This window comes from Xiphophorus maculatus, chromosome 2 (genome assembly GCF_002775205.1).
Source record: "Xiphophorus maculatus strain JP 163 A chromosome 2, X_maculatus-5.0-male, whole genome shotgun sequence".
NCBI lineage: Eukaryota > Metazoa > Chordata > Actinopteri > Cyprinodontiformes > Poeciliidae > Xiphophorus > Xiphophorus maculatus.
Window position 1 is genome coordinate 6,586,374 of NC_036444.1, and position 17,250 is coordinate 6,603,623.

Here is a 17,250-nt window from a genome sequence, read left to right on the forward strand (position 1 = left end):
GGGTGTGCCGTCTGACCTGTTGTAAGGGTAGGACAGCTGGGCAGGCTTGGACAGGTCGTGAAACCGGTTGATACCCGGACTGGGTTGGCCCATTGCCTTGCTGTCAAAGCTGCGCCGGTCGAAGTAGGACAGCTGCTTCCTGTAGTACTCCTCATCATCATCTGGGTCATAGTGGTTGGAGCGCACTACATCATCCAGAGGCTTCGAATGAGGCTTTTGTGGCTCAGGAGCCCTGAAGACAAAAGAGGAAAAAACGTGTAAAAAAAATTTTTTTTTTAATCTTTTTTTTACACGTTCACAAGCAGACTGTGTGTCACTTCAGTCTGCTTGGGAAACCAGGAGGCCTCAGCTGAAACGCCAGACACGATAACAAATACTGTTGGATGATAAATCGTCCCCGCAGTTATTGCGATACAAGATAACATTGTTGCTTTGAGATGATTTTCATGTCATATAATGGAATAATAATGCAGGAACACATTCTCAAAAATGAATAAACTTTAAATTCTAATGAACATTTAACCTTGGAACTGGAATACATTTAAAATAAAGAAAGAAAACAATAAATAAAATTAATGATGAAGTTTCTGTAAACAAAATTGTCCTTTAAAAAATGGTCTGGTTGAGACCAAAACACCAAACTGAAGACGTTTATCATCAAGAGAAAAATGATAAATCATGCAAATGTTTTTATTTATCATTTGATTAATTGTTTTATTGCAACAGGCCTATTTAGTTGTAAATAAGTAAATAACAGATTTTGAGAACCTCCGACACAAACTATCTCAATCCAAGTTGCAACGTTGTGATTGCAGAAATTAATGCAAATTCACTCAGTTATCAAATTTTACTGGTGCCATCTTCACCAGTAATCGCAACTTTTCCACAAATCTGACCAATCACCTTAACATTAGTTGAATTTCCTTCTTTTATAACCAATCACCTTCTCTCTTTCCTAATTTAACTTACTTTTTCCAAACTTGCAAGACGAACGCATGTGTGATGCCAAAAAACAACATTTGCGTTTTTCTTTCTTTTCCAAAAACAATTTTGAGATATTCTGTAGGATTTCTTTCTGCTGACAGTAAAGACAAATCCTACAGAAAATCTCAACTGTGAATATAATTCATGTTAACTTGAATGACAGATATTTAATTCTTCTTTTTAACTTTGACAACTCATCAGGATATGATTTGAGTTGTATTAGATGCCATTTTAAGAAGGTATGTGAAAATGTTGTAAAAAATCCTGTTTATTTTTTTTGAGATTCCAACTTTTGTTGTAAAATGGCAAAAATAAGCTTAAAAAAGGTAACTTTTTGAAAAAGCTGCCGCAAAATCAGTAATTTTAGGCTGCAAGAATAAAATAAAATAAACATTTCAACACCCTGGAGGGGCCCACTAATGGGCAAAAACTTTGACCACTGAGTGGTGCACAAGCAACAACATCTCTCCTTAAATCCTTTGCATTTTCCTTTTGTTCTGAGGAAACAGACTGCTCACCTATAGGTGGACTTCTCCTGCTCCAGGTTGCTCAGGGAGTTGGCTTTCGGGACCGGGGGAGGAGCATTCACAGGTTTAGGAACATCTGCAGGCTGGAGAACAAAAACAAATCCTGATTCAGTGATTTCTCCCTCTGGTGAGCAAGTTTTCCTCCATATGGACGGTGAACTTACACAGATACATCCAAAAACATTCTTTATGAAATCAATCAATCCCTCCCTTCCTCCCTCTCGGGTCGTGGGGGTAACAGCTTCAGAAGGGAGGCCCAGACTTCCCTCTTCCCAGCCACTTGTTCCAGCTCCTCCGGGGGAGTCCCAAGGCGTTCCCAGGCCAGCCGAGAGACATAGTCCCTCCAGCGTGTCCTGGGTCTTCCCAGGGGCCTCCTCCCGGTGGGACGTGCCCGGAGCACCTCACCAGGGAGGCGTCCAGGAGGCATCCTGACCAGATGCCCGAGCCACCTCAACTGGCTCCTCTCGATGTGAAGGAGCAGCGGCTCTACTCTTGAGTCTACCTCGGAGGCTACCCTCTCGTTCACCAGGGTAAACCCCAACGTACAGGCGTCGAGATGGGGAGCAACAAGTATGCCCACTCCTGCCCGATGCCTCTCACCTTGGGCAACTCCATAGTGGAAGTATGTCCAGCCCCTCTCAAGGAGACTGGTTCCAGAACCAGAGCCATGCGTCGAGGTGAGGCCGACTATTTCTAGCCGGAACCTCTCGACCTCACACACTAGCTCCGTCTCCTTCCCCACCAGAGAGGTGACATTCCACGTCCCAAGAGCCAGCTTCTGCAGCCGAGGATCAGACCGCCAGGGTCCCCTCTCTTGGCCGCCACACACTGCACCTGACCCCTTTGGCCCCTCTCATAGGTGGTGGGCCCATGGGATGGGGGACCCATGTCTCCTCTTCGGGCTAAGCCCGACCGGGCTCCATGGGAAAAAGCCCGGCCACCAGGCGCTCGTTATCATGCCCCTCCTCCAGGCCTGGCTCCAGAGTGGGCCCCCGGTGACTCGCGTCCGGGCGAGGGAACACCAAGTCAAAAGTTTTCATTCATCATAGGGGTCTTCAGGCTGCGCTTTGTCTGGTCCCTCACCTAGGACCTGTCTGCCTTGGGTGACCCTACCAGGGGCATGAAGCCCCAGACAGCATAGCTCCTAGGATCGTTGGGACACTCAAACCCCTCCACCACAATAAGGTGGCAGCCCAAGGAGAGGCTTTATAAAACCTACATGCTTAATTTCATTAAACATTTTTAAAGTTCTGTTAGCTATTACACTTTGCTTGTTTGAGAAGAACAATTATTTTAGGAACCAACAAAACAGCTTCTTATCAGGAACTAAAAATACTAAAAGCAAAAATTAATTAGGGCAGCAACTAACAATTATTAATCAATTAATCTGAAGATTTTTCATTTCACATTTAAATAATTGAGTAATCGCAATTAATTGTTTCAGCACTAACATTGATCAATTAAATCTTGTTTTTTGAAGTTTGTATACAAAAATTTTAATAGATTAAGGATCATTTTGTTGCCACAGCCAGTTAAAAGTGACCCATTTAAGTGTCATGTAGGGCTGCAACTAGTAATTATTTTAGTAATCTATAATTCAAATGTAAAATTGGCACATGCTACAGTTTTAAATTTGTCCACATTTTAGTCTTTTTTATACAATATTAGAAATACATTAAAAGATGCAAATAAATATTTACATTCTTTTTTAAATAAGAAATGGATTTAATTTCCAAGCATTTAGTAAATCTGAACAAGCTGAAACCACTTCAGCAGTTTTGGTTAAAACATATTTACAGAGAGATGTTTATATCTTAAATGAAAATGTGTATTTATTTTATATAGTGTTGGGTATTTATTGCTCTGATTATGTTGTTCTTTCAGAAAATGACATTTTTGAGTCTGCATTCCCTATTAAACGTTGACTAAATTACAAAATTAGTTGCTTAGTTAGAAATTTAGCAAAATTAGGATAATTTTGTGGGCTCAACCATTAAAAAAAAAATAAAATCACCCACTAAATTGTCATTATTTGCGATTAATCTGATTAATCGTTTCAGTCTTTATGAGGAACATACCCTGAGCACTGAAGACTCTCTCTTTAGCCAGAAACTGAGCAAAATTAGGATCATTTCGCTGCCTCAACCAGTTAAAAATCACCCACTAAAGTGTCATTATTTGCGATTAATCTGATTAATCTTGTCAGCCTGCATAAGGAACATACCCTGAGCACAGAAGACTCTCCCTCTTTAGCTCTGTCCATAGAAACTGAGCGTTTATTCTCAAACATCTTGACTCTGTTGAGGACTGATTGCGGTTTCATGGCCGGATCTTCATCCAGGTCTTCCCGTGGGTGAGGAGGAAGAGGTTTGGAGGTCGGAGTGACAGCTGGCTCTCCTGGTGAAGGCAGGGCGTCTGGTTTTGGAGGGGGGACGGCGGCGGGCTCGGAGTTCATGATCGGCTCGTGTATCCCTGGCTTGTAACCTCGGTTTGGAAGCCCAGACATGTAGGCGGGCCTCAGACCAGAGTCACCGTAGTAGTGCTTTGGAGGCTCTGGTGAGCGAGGGGAGTTAATGGGGAAGCTGCGGGTTTCTGCCTCATACGGAGATCGGGCTTCGTAGCTAGCAGGAGGTGGGGGAGGGGGCTCGTCGTACCGAATGGGCCCGGGTTTACTGTGCCGCGCTCTGCTGTCGTAGCCCACCGCCGGGGCCTCGTCGTAGCGTGGCTGAGGCGGGCTGTACTCCCTCCCCGGCCCGCCCTCGTAGGGGGAGCGAGGACTGTAGCCCATTGGTTGCTGGTGGCCTGGCTGGTACCCGGCGGGCTGTGAGGACGAGGTCTGCTGGTCGTATGGGGGCCACTGTTCGCTGTAATGAGGCACACGGTTGTCGTAGTGCAGATGAGAGTCAGAGTTGTGAGGCTTTGGTTCTGCGTAGCCGCCTCCGTCGTATCCATAAGGCGGGTGGTCGTATTCGCGGTATGGCTGTTTGTCCTGAAACGACGGCTGGTGACTGTAGCTCAGAGACTGCTTCAGACCGTGGTTGATCCGCACTGGGTCCTCCATGTTGTACAGATCTTTCTTGTACGTCTGTAAAGAAATGGCAATAATTAAGTTTATTTGTAGGATATCATTAGTGAAGATATCCAGTTAAGGAAAGGTTATTTCTCCTAAAACACCAGAAGAAATTCCTAATAAAAGTGCCATGTGAAAATATTCACACTCTTGAACTTCTTCAGATTTTGTTCTGTTACAGCCACAATCGCAAGTGTATTTTATTTCAATCATGTGTTATTAAGACAAAGATACCAAACCGTGGAAACAGATGGGTTTCCACTGGCTGTAAAATTGCACAAATTGGAACGGAAACACACCAATCAAAAAAAATTTTTTTTTCTTCTTTTAGGTAAACTGTTGTTCAGCCGCATCAAAATTTGTGTATTTCACAAAACTTGCATCACACGAGTCATGTGCTCAACAACTGGATGTTACTACTGGCAGAAAATACGAAGAACATGACCGGAAGTGGTGGGAGGATAACAATGTGGCATGTTTTTTATTGACTCACTTGACTCATCGCATGAACAAACTTATTCATGTCTGATTTTATCGCGTTTCTCATTTAATTTAAACACTGCAATTGCAAAATTATGTTTTTTAGACATTATAAACAAGAATATCAACAAGGTTTTGCACCCATTTGTAGTCAAAACTCAACTGTTTGAAAAGAATATATGGTTTTCAGAATCACTTGCAAATAAAAATCCAAAAAGTGTCATCTGTCAAACTTTAGACCCAGGGTCAAATCCGACTTTAGAGGAACACATAAACAGAACCTTCAAGAAAACAGTTATAGGTTTAAATCAAAGCAGCTTTTATAAATTTATTCCCAAATTACATTCATCTGCCCCTCCAATTTTTTGCAATCGTGGAAATTCCCACAAAAACCAGCAAACTCCAACATTTTTTTTTTGCGCTACTGCATAATTGTACGTTCACTGAACATTTTCCACAAAAATGGTCAAAAACATTGAGTTTTGGTTACTGCTAACTCCCACCTGCAGGTGGCAGTATTTCATATTTAGCCTTAACTGATGTCAAGCTTTAAACCGTGATCAAGATGGCAAGTAAAAATCACATTTATTGTCCTATAAATTTCTAAATTAGCTCCACAAAAATCAGTGATTTTGGCTGAAATAAATATGCTATTATACTATATTTTATTTAAATTGAAGAAGTATTTATTAAATGCACACACACCCATTTATTAAACAATTTTAACAGTTTTTTTTAAAAGGAGTTTTACATATACATTATACGTTTTGGTACAAATGTATATACATTCTGAATATACATTCAGGATATCTGAGAACATTCATGATCTTGAAAAGGTAAAAAATGAAAACCCATGTTTTAGTTGAAACATGGCAGTCGAAGCCTCAGGAGTAAAAAGACCCAAACATAAACCATGTATTGTTTTCCTTTGGCTTAATAATATCACATTATTTCATATTGCTCTATAACACAAAACATCAATAAAATGCCTTGAAGTTTGTGGCTGTAACATAAAATGTGGAAAAGTTCAAGATGTGTGAATATTTTTTGCAAGGTACCATAAACTGAAACCTCAAGAAGCTCAACATTCACAATGCTGACCGAATCGTTTGAAATAAATAAATCCTGAATCAATTGATCAAATTACAAGTTAATTAATTTTGTTCTTTCTTCAAAAACGGTTCTGAATGCCTGTTTGACAAGATGCCCTTCAGGAAAAATTAAACAGCATTTTACCAATTGTGTCTTACTGAGAACCTCTTAACAATTTACACATTTCTGAAAGGCCTCATTTCAAACATATGATGTGTAGCCTGCAGACAGTAAAGGAAGGAGGCCAATATGTTGGAATCCAGTCAACAGGGAAAATGTGTTGAGTTTATAGCAAAGTTTGAGGTATTAATACGTCAGAGTACTGTCTGCAGGTTAGCTTTCATCATGCAACAAACATTCAGTTTGCAACTTATGCAATGTCAAACTACTAGCACTACAACAGACAACACATCTACCCACTACAATGCCACCGTCAGTGCTGCTACTGTTTATCTACAGTAGAGAGTCAAAGCTGAAAGGAACCCAAAAAAATAAACAAAAACAAAACATCAGGAGCCATGCAAAGGAAGTAAGAGGCAACAGTTAGGGCTGGTTGTGGATGTCTTCACCCTGATCAGAGACTCAGATGTAACCAGTCCTTCTGGTCTCCCAGCCCACTGTGGTGCATGTGGACAAGCGAGTCGCACATTTCCTCTGGGATCCAGAGGCTCACAGTGGGCTCAGTGAGTCACACAGTGTGGACATGACATGCAGATAGCGAGTGGAAAGCATGTGTGAGAAGACAGGCAAGTTAAAAAGAGCAGGCTGGGGAGCCGGGCCCGGTCCGAATGGCTGGTGAAACAGCGGATACCTTTGGTTCTGGACCAGGGGGTTCATGTGGTGGTGGAGGTGGTGGGGGCGGAATTAGCTCAGGGGCAGGGCTGGGGCTGCTAAGAGAGTCCGCCTGAGGAGCTGCAGCTGCAGCAGGCGGCTCCTCTAGTTGTACAGGCTGCTCAGCAGCTGGGGAGGCTGCCACCGGCGGAGGCAGCGAGGGCAGAGCAGCCTCACCTTGCTGTGAAGTATCGTTAAGAGACATTTATAACACAGTGCCGCCAAGGGCACACAAAAAACATCTCACCCCAACACTACGACCTGATTCCTTACACTCACCAGTCAGAAGATAAAGAAATGTGGTTAGAGTAGATAATATACCTATTATGTAACTTAAAACATGTTTATTGCTAAAAAAAAAATCCTAGAGATGCACCAGTATACTGTCTGATTATACTGTATACATGCAAGGGTTTCAAACAGTCTAGTAAGAACCCCCTGCATGTTAGCGTTCATATCCGGAAATATCTCACATGCGCACAATGCTGGAGAGCAAAAAGACGAATCTTTTACGTGCCGTAGAACAAGTCCGTTAACTAAATGAAACCTGAAGATGTAGGTATTATTAATTTAAAGCAGTGAGACACAGCAAGTGGAAAATAATGCAGAAAACGTGTTAAAGATAAACTCAAAACCACTTTTTTCTCGCTCTCTACTACACTACACACAAGCTTGTTGCCATAGCAACTGACAACAACGCCACTACATGTTTCATGTTTTAACACCAAAAAAACACTCAAATGTTTCCCACACAAAGAACATTCAGTCTATTACAGTTTTATGTTTTCTGGCTTGATGTTTATTTTGCGATTATTAAAAAGTGTACGTTGTGGCAGATTAGCTTCCGCTGCTATTAGCTAAGCTAACACTGCGGCGGTTGATTAGCTAACTTAAACACCTGCTCTACTGATGATCTGTCAACGTTGGTGTTTAGGTAGCCTGTTTTTTATTTTTTAACTAAACCAAAACTCACCAAATTTCCCATCACATCTACAGGTAACTATTATCAAAGTCTAGCTAGCATAACTGAATTACTTCCCTTTCCCTCACTATATTTTTTTTTGACCTTGTTCTCTAGCTGTTGACAATTAGTAGCAAAGCACTGTGTACCTTTTTCTTTTATGTATCACATACATTGAAGATATTGTGTGTCATAATGACAACTTAACAGCTAAAACCAATGCTAGTTATCGTTAGTTTTGTGCCCTCCAGCAGAGATCTTGCTCTTGTGACGTCGTGCTGCAAGAGGTCCACATCGGTCTTTCTCAAACTGTGTCCACAGACAAAACCCCGAGGACGGAAATCAGCCACAAGATTCTGATTGGTGCATCTCTACTAAATATCAGACGGAACCAGAAACAGCACAGAATATAAAATAAAAAAGACGCTAAAGCTCTGCCCTGTCGTGATACGTTTACTATTTATTCAGCCAGTACTGCTCAACAAGCCTACCTGCTGCGGGGCGGCCATTTTGAATCCAGCGGGGTCTATTCTGCTGGCGGGGTCAGGCTGCACCGGGTGCTGGTATCCAGGGTAACCGGGGGTGTCCTGTATCACAGGCGGGTCCTCCCTGACGGGCTCCGAGGAGCGGGTGATGGCAGGCTCCGTGGGCAGACCCACTTCATCGTTTAAGGTCTCGTCTAACTCCTGGTCGGTGTACGCTCCGCCCTCCGTATCCGTATCCTCGTAGTCAGAAGTGTGGCGGCTGTCTGTGCTGTACATGGAGTACTCGCTACCTGGCGCCGACAGGTAGGACAGACGGTCGTCGTGGATATCCAAGTCGTCCTCTGTGGTGCCGTCCGCCTGAGTGGAGCAGAGAGTCTATCACCGATCAGCAGCATAAAGGACAGAAGCACTACGGGACTTTGTCTCACCTTGCCCTCCGACACCCACACCAACTGATTCTGCTGCTGCTGGATGGTTTCCTTCAGCGCTCCGTACCAGCCGTCATTCATATTATTCAAGTTGATGGTTGCTAGACGGAAATAGTTTGCATAAAAATCACTTCACAAGGAAGAAGTATTGCATAAAGGAGGCAATTTCGGTTTTAAAGTCACTGTTTTTCAACAAACTGTGCCTACTAACTGGTGAACAGGTGGTGATTATTCTTCCTCAGTTTAATGGCTCGCTCATAAAGCTTCCTGGCGCTCTTCCTGGACTCTGGACAAAGTCTCGTCCTCATGTTCTTCACACCCTGTTTGTTATCAGGATTCAGGAAGACTACGATTGGGTACCACTGGGCATAATTTAGCCTATCCACAGCATTTGGGGTGATGTCCAGCACAGCATGTTTGTCCTTTATGGAGTTAAAATAAAAACGGGTTTAGTAAGGCAGTATGTTTGATGGCAAAGTTTAAAAACAATCACACTCACTCTGTCTATGATCTGCTTAATAGTGTGAAGACGAATGATTCCCGAACTTCGTTGGTCTGTTCCGGCATCTCTGGGTTCGCTCTCTGAAAGGGAAAAAATGTGAAGAAATTACCAAAAAAACACTTAAAAAATTATAATAAACATTACAATAAGATGTTGGACGATAATATTAAACATACTTGCAAGTTCAAAGAGATCAGGCTCCTCTCTGGACAGCTTTTCTCGAGCCACATCAGCAATAGGTCCAAATATCACCACCGGTCTGAGGAAACCAGCTGCACAAAAAACCCAAACAACAAAAAAAATTCGGATCCCTAAAAAAACACCTGAGACGAGGTTTCTACGAACTTCTTATTTTAAACGTCTGTACGTTTTCAGGCTAATTACGATTTCTCAGACTTTTTAAGCCCATTTTTAAAGTTCAAATAGAAAAACTGAAAATAGATGGATGAAAAAGTCTATCAATTGATGAAGACAGATGAAGGTGGGTTGCAACTAACAGTTATTTTATTTAATCACTACTCCTTTTTTTAAACAGAATATTAGAAACAGATTAAAAGATGCACATAAACAATTCAGTTCCTAAACTTTAAGCATTTCCTTAAAGTTTAGAAACTTTAAGGCAATAGCATGCTATGTTATTTCCTAAAACACAATAACAGCATGCTTTTCATGTACCCTCAATGATTTGTTGCAAAGAATACATCTGTATCATAAAAAAATACTTTAATGTGAACAGTTCAACATCAATACAGAGTAGGGCTAACCTGGTGACTGTTTTTCTGATAAACAGATTAATAATTGGACAGCAAAAACTGCTTAATAGGAGAATTTTTTTAATAATTGTTTTTTAACAGAATATTAGGCAAGTGAAGCAAAAACATCCACTTGAGGAGTTCTAGGTAGAAGATGTTTGCAGAAAGATTTTATCATATGCAAAAATGCATATTTTATTTTACAGTTTGAGCTTAATTATTGCTCTGAATATACTCTGTATACTCCAGTTAAGAATTAATCGATTACTAAATTAGTTGATGATTCTTTCAATAATCGATTAATCACGATTAATCGTTTAAGTCCCTACATCTCACCTTCTCTGAGTACGACTCTCTCGTAAGCAGGGAACTTTGTTTGGACCGGCTGGGAGGAAAGATCCTCCCTGCTTTTCCTCAGGTTCCTCTTTGAGCTGCGTAGACCTCTGAACCTCCAGAAATCGGCCCGGTCGCCTCCTGCTGTTTTGGGAAGCGTGTACTGAACGCTGGAGAGCTGCTCCGCTCTGTTGGCAGAAAGACAAAGATGTAAAACAGGCTCCAGCAACAACCCAAGCACCATGCAGCGAAGTAGGATGCTTTCACCTGTTCTTATTGGGGATAATGCCCCTCTCCACCTCCTGATGGTTCTTGCCAATGCGAATAGCTAACCAAGAACCCAGCTTTCCATTGTAAAGTGTGTCCACCACTCGGAAAACCTCGCCCTTGTTAAAGCTTAACCCATACGGAGATTCCTTCTCGTACTCAAAATGAGTCCGAATGTAGAAAGAATCCCCGACATCCGACTCCACAATCCGCCGATAGACTGTAAAACGCAGAGCAGCGAGTCTTTCACACCACACCAATCAGATCAAGATCATTTCAAATTTGTTTCGATTTTTCTTCTCCGCTTACCATCTTTTTTCTTCTGAGCCAGGATAGTAACCTCTTCGCCCTTAGGAAGATCCAGAAGGAATAGCACCGCCTCCTCTCGGATTATGTTTGCAAAATCAACATTATTTACCTGGAAGTTAAGAAAACATGGTCCCATAAGTCCTTTACACATATTGGGATTTTTAGTAGGGATGCAAGTTATCGAATAATGAGTTAATCTGAAGTTGATTGATCCTATCAAACTTCATAAGCTGCAATTTAAAAAAAAACAGAATTTTCTCTTGTATCAATATGGCCGACTGTGTTTCTATAACATAAAGGGCAATTTTTAAAAATAATTTGCTGAATCCAAAAAACAAACATTGAATTTGTTCATTATTTTGCATCAGTTGTATTAAATACTGAAAATTGTGGTTTTTGCACATTAATAAACTAGAACATTTATAAAATATGACAAAACATAAAACTCTTAAATTACTGAATTGAAAAAAGAGGAGGAAAATAATAAATATGTGAAATACTTAATTCCCATGAACAGAGATGTTGTTAAAACTTGAACCATGAAGTGCATTAACTCACAACAGCCCTCAAAATCAACCTCTCTTATTGACATCATGTTTCTTTTCCAATCAGGTTAAAATCTTTTTTGTTATCCCATAAGACTTTTTTGTCATCACATCCTCTCCTTTGAGGGAAATCTGTAGAAGTTGACGTCATGCAGCTCGGCTGAATGAACGCATTAATAAAGGTGAAACTTAAGGAGTTTGCTGAGTGTTTATATTTCCAAACAGAAGTGGATAAAGTGTATTTTGAATCCCACACTGGACTCTGTTTGCACCGTTTCTCTTTCCTGTTCTGGTAAGGCTTCGCCATCTTTGTTTCCGTATTAACTGCATCCGCTTAAGGATGACTAAGCAGCGCCCTCTTCTGGATGGAGGCCAAACTACAACAGTGAAATTACGTCTTCAAATTCAAAGATACTTTATTAATCCCAAAGGGAAATTGAATGTTGTTGTAACTCTTATTAACTCAGATTCTTCAAAGAGTTATTGTAGATGGTGATGGCTGTTGGCAGAAAGACCTGCTGTAGCAGTCTGTATTACAGCGAATCTGAAGACGCCTCTGACTGAAGATAACTCTGATTTCTCAACTCAGTCTCATAAAGAGGATGGTCAAGGTTATTCAAAACTTTCATAATTTTATGAAGAATCCTTCTTTGCATAATCGTCTCATTCAGTTGTCCCCAGAATAGAACCAGAACAGAACCAGCCTTCTGCATCAGGCTGTTGAGCCGTTTTAGGTCCCTGGTTCTGATGCTGCTGCCCCAACAGATGATGCTCTCAACAACAGACTTGCTGCAAATTTTGAAGGACCTTAGCTTCCTCAACAAGTCCAGTCTGCTCTGTCCCTTCTTATAGTTAATTGATTGGAACTAGTTTTAATCTAATAAACCATCAATCGACAATTAACTGCAAATTTATAGGTTCAGTTAGTGCAGAAAAGAATGTCTAAAATCAGAAAAAAGATGCACATAGTTCTCACTGTACTCAGAATCGCCTGGATAACTACACGTTTTAATATAGTCCAATAAGTTTAGGTGTTCCTGGACACAGTTGGGGAGAAGAAGAAAAGGTGCAAACAGTAAGATGTACGAGTGTGGGGGTAATGGGACGGACACAGCAAGACAAATCTGTTTTTGTGTTTGCTCCCAACACTGTTCCCAACGGGGCGACTGCTAGGAGACTAGATTGATGATGAAGGAATTTCTGAACAGCCAGAGTGTAAATTAGAACAGGCAACGTTTGAGGACGTTTTTCTTAAAAAACACAGTTGTTTGCACAAAATACCAACCACCAAGGCAAGGGTGTCCAAAGTATGGCCCGGGGGCCTTTTGCGGCCCTCGAAACGATTTTGTGCATTCCTCAATCACGATTTAAAATCAGCTTAAATTTGGTTTCCCAGGAAGTGTTGTTGTGTGTTGTTGTGTTGTTGATGCAACAACACATTTAAAAACAAAGCTAGGTGGTAATTTTCAAACAGGTTACAGGCAGTTTAACGTCTTACAACGCAGCACAAAGTATTCATGCAGGTTTTTGCTTTAAATGTAATTTATTTTAATAGCAACAGACATCCTGTGATTTTTACTAAATACAGGGCAAAATTAAAAAAGAATGAGTCATAAAGCATAATAAATAAGTAGGAAACAGTTTGTCGTTTTTAAATCTGGCAAGACCTTTTCTACATATACAATAATTTACAGAAATCTGACTGCTTTACTTATTCCATTAAAATATTGTGAGTTTAGTTTATATCTGAACAGGCAAAAATATAAAAGTAGGTTTTGCAATTATACTTAAAAATGAAAACACTAGGCCTGTCGTGATAAACGATAAATCAATTAATCGTAAGATAAATTAAAACTATCGACGTCATTTCAATTATCGGCATTATCGTCTCTTCAGTCTTTTTCTCTTTCTGTTGATGACACCGAATGAAAAAAGGCTCAACTCCGGTGCTCTCCACTGACCCTCCCTTCCTCATTTCCTTAGTGTAAAGCCCAGCGCACACGACACGATCTTAGAGCTGTCGCCCGATTGTCGGCCCATTTTCAAAACCTGAGAGATCACACAGCCGACAGAAATCCTAGGTATAACGGTTCGATCGGGTTCGGTCCTGCCGTGTGGTGTCCAACGATGGGCACAAAATAATGGCTACAAGTCCAGTGAACTAATTTTAAAACCAGACATTAATCAATGCTTTACTACAATCTACCTGCAATGCATGTGGCTAGTGTCAGCGTAAAGTCCTGACTGAATGAAAATCATTATAACCTATTTAAGTCACGTTAACGAAGAACAGCTGAAAAGTTACCGGGTTTATCAACTGCGGTAGCAATTTCGCTCCAACTCCTCCTCTTGTCATTTCTATATTCTTTGCATGTTGAATAAACATTAATGTTGTTTCCACATATCATCTCCAATGTCCGCTGGACTTCGGGTTGCGCCGTGTCAGCTGTTTGGGATTCCCCTCCGTAATTTCCCCTCAGAAAACACTGAGGAGAATCCTGCTTTCTGATTGGCTGCCTGTCACATTCAACAGGCTGCGTTAACTATCCCAGTCGGGGGAAAATCCCTGATTTGGATCGGAGGGGCTACGACGATCTACCGTAACACACCACACAATCTTAGAGAGACCAACGTGCTGAGATTGTTGTAAGGGGAAAAATAGGAGCAAAAAATCGTGTAGTGTGAACTATTGCATCAGGTAGTTGATGTGCCCATCTTCTCTATTTAAATCTAATTATTACTGAAGGGCAACATTAGTATACAGACTTCATAATCTGCACTCTTTTGGTTGAATGCAGTATTTATTTCCACTTTGGCTTTATGTTGTTTAGTTTTTATCAAGTACATATTTTGTTAATGGAGACTAAGAATCCATTTTGTTTTTGGTTGTTTTGTTTATTTTGTTTATCAGTTCCAGTGTTAAATATTCTTTTGAAAATAAAGTGTATCTATCTTTGGCAGGAAATCACATGCATTATTACGTCATTTCCATTACATCAGTGTAAAAGGGTCTTCAAACAATATTATCGTTTATCGCAATAATTTTTCGAGACAATTAATCGCTCAGCGAAATTTGCTATCGTGACAGGCCTAGAAAACACTAAAAATTTTGCGGCCCCCCACCGTTCTTTCAACTTGACATTTGTGGCCCCTGTGCCAGAAAGTTTTGGCACCTTTGCACTAAGGCATAAACGTTTCCCCCCAAACCAACATGAACTTAACCAATTTACAAGCTCCAGTTAAAGTGTTTCAGTTTGTTTAAATTCAAACTGGGGTTAGAAATGAGAGATTTCACCCTGAGAATTTGGTCGCCCTCCTCCAGGCCCTCCTTAGCAGCGGGGCTGTCCTCCAGCACTCCGGCGACAAAGATGCCCACGTCGTTCCCTCCAGCCAGACGCAGACCCACGCTCTCCCCCTTCTTGAACTTCACCAGCTTCATGCTCGGCCTGAGGGGAAACGCAGCAGTTAAAACTCATTTCCAGGGGTATTTACAATATTGCATAAATGCTAAAGTAATGACTGTAAGGTGACAGACAGAAGCCTCAAGAGATTCTTAAATCATGTTATAAGAAGCAGGAATGCCTTAAAATTTATTCTGAGGTACAAACACAAACGCTGATAAATGTACATCTTTACATTAAAGCTACCAGAAAAAAATTAAATATCCAGTGAGTATATTAAAATTAATTTACAGCTTCTAATGATTCAGTTAAACTATTAAGGGTTTAATGATTTATAAAAATAAAAGTACATGAGTTTAAATGTGTGGTGATTGTATTTTTTACATACGTAGAATCAAAATTACATGTACAGGCTAAAATTTATACACAATGCAACCCACTAATGTTGATTTAAATGTTCCATAACTAAACTCTTCTTATTGCATAATTGACCACACTTATCAGAAAAGTTTTAGTTTAGTTAGGAAGCGAAAGAGGAATTGTGGAGTTGCAGTCTGGTTCATCATTTGGAACAATTTCTAGAAGTTTAAGGTGCAAAGTTAATCTGTTCAAGCAATTATATGCAAATATAGACATGAAGGGAATCTCCACCCATCGTTCTGGAAGGAGACAGATTCTGGTCCAAATCGTGTGAATTAACCCCAGAAGAAGATGCCTGCTGAAGCTGGGGAGACAGTGGAACGAGTCCTGTACTGACAGGGACTGAAAGGCCGCTCAGCATGGAAGAAGCCATTACTCCAAATAAAGCTTAAAGAAAGCTAGATTGTCATTTGCAAATGAACACAGGAATAAAGGCCTTCATTTTTGGTGACTTCTTCTGTGGTTTGATGAAACTAAAGTGGAACTGTTTGGCCATAATGACTAATGTTGCATTGGGAGGAAAAACAGGGATGTTATACCATCCTAACTGTAAAGAATAGTGGTGGCAGTATCATGTTGTGGGGCTGTTTTGCAGCAGGAGGGAATGGTGCACTAAATAAAATATATGGCATCATGAGGAAAGAACATTATGTGGAAAAATTTAAGGAACCTCTAAAGACATGTGCAGGGGGGACCTGCTGGGTCGGATGAGGAACCCATTATAACTGCTTTCAGTTCTAGTTTTTTTATGTGCTTCATTTCTGTTTTTATTGTTATGCAAAGCCATACAAGCTCTGGAATGTTTCTCTTTACTTAAGCCATATCTACAAGCACTTTCAACTGCCTTGTTGCTGAAAATGTGTTATATAAATAAAATTACCTTATCTTACCTTACAGTATTTATTTAATTTACCATTAGAAATAAAATAAATCATTACAAGCTAAAAATAGAGAGTCCCAGAGTAATAATAATTCATGTTGCGTGGATGTAAACCCACCCCTTGTGGTTCATTTTTAATGGTTTATTCCAAGAAATCTGAATATTTTAATGTAATTTATTTTTCATATTACCGCAGAATGCTGTCATCATGGGCAGCGCTTGGCACAGGAGCATCAGAGGGACTGACAGGCAAGTCTACATCTGGCTGCCCAGGCTGAGCATACACAGGCTTCGGCTCTGAATATGAACAAAAGTAAACCATAAATTCATTGTATTACTCCACACAGCTCATACAGACACAAAACTGACAGCACACTAATCCACTAAATAAATAAAATGCATATGTACTGCTGGGAATAAATACACTGATGGAATAAAAAAAATAAAAATAGAGGCCCAACTGTTCAAAGTATCAGTCAGGCATTTGTGGATACACAAACACACAAAGCACACAGCGTCCTTAGCTGGGAGGTCAAAGCGAAAGACAGCAGAGCGCTGCAGGCTGGAGAGGAACGTCAGACTCGATCAACTCATATGGTTTATTTTCACCTGGCTTCAGGCAAACTCAGCCAGACTCAGCAGGCGTCTGGATCTAACTTTTTATGGTGGCTGGGCTTTTAAAAAAAGGGCGAAAAATAATCCAGGAATAAAATACACTGAGGCACAATGGATTTGGGAGAAAAATCAGAACGATTTGCATTTTATCATTTTCACACAGTCACACATTATTTAGTTTTTCTGGGTTACTATTAAGCAAATTTTGCTGAACGATAAATTGTCCCAGAAGTTATTGCGATAAATGATAATGTTGTTTTGAGACAATTTTGAAGTAACATAATAGTAATAATGGCATAATAATAATGCAAGAACACATTGTCAAAGAGCAATGAACTTTAAGTTTTAATGAATATTCAACTCTGGAA

General features: G+C 40.5%; 1 protein-coding gene across 8 annotated transcripts in view; it reads right to left on the reverse strand.

Moving 5' to 3' along the window:
- LOC102224296 (tight junction protein ZO-1-like) overlaps window positions 1–17,250 on the reverse strand; it is a 111,376-nt gene that overhangs the window by 12,071 nt on the left and 82,055 nt on the right. For 7 of the 8 annotated variants that reach the window (XM_023348768.1, XM_023348770.1, XM_023348753.1 and 4 more), the window contains 14 exons: window positions 16,459–16,564; window positions 14,862–15,012; window positions 11,022–11,130; window positions 10,713–10,932; window positions 10,449–10,633; window positions 9,537–9,632; window positions 9,358–9,440; window positions 9,070–9,280; window positions 8,859–8,959; window positions 8,437–8,787; window positions 6,965–7,165; window positions 3,736–4,596; window positions 1,503–1,594; window positions 17–232 (listed from right to left, as the gene is read on the reverse strand). In XM_023348768.1, coding sequence (XP_023204536.1) covers window positions 17–232; window positions 1,503–1,594; window positions 3,736–4,596; window positions 6,965–7,165; window positions 8,437–8,787; window positions 8,859–8,959; window positions 9,070–9,280; window positions 9,358–9,440; window positions 9,537–9,632; window positions 10,449–10,633; window positions 10,713–10,932; window positions 11,022–11,130; window positions 14,862–15,012; window positions 16,459–16,564 — 2,983 coding nt within the window. The remainder of the gene's footprint in view (window positions 1–16; window positions 233–1,502; window positions 1,595–3,735; window positions 4,597–6,964; window positions 7,166–8,436; window positions 8,788–8,858; window positions 8,960–9,069; window positions 9,281–9,357; window positions 9,441–9,536; window positions 9,633–10,448; window positions 10,634–10,712; window positions 10,933–11,021; window positions 11,131–14,861; window positions 15,013–16,458; window positions 16,565–17,250) is intronic. The other variant, XM_023348764.1, reaches the window with a different exon arrangement.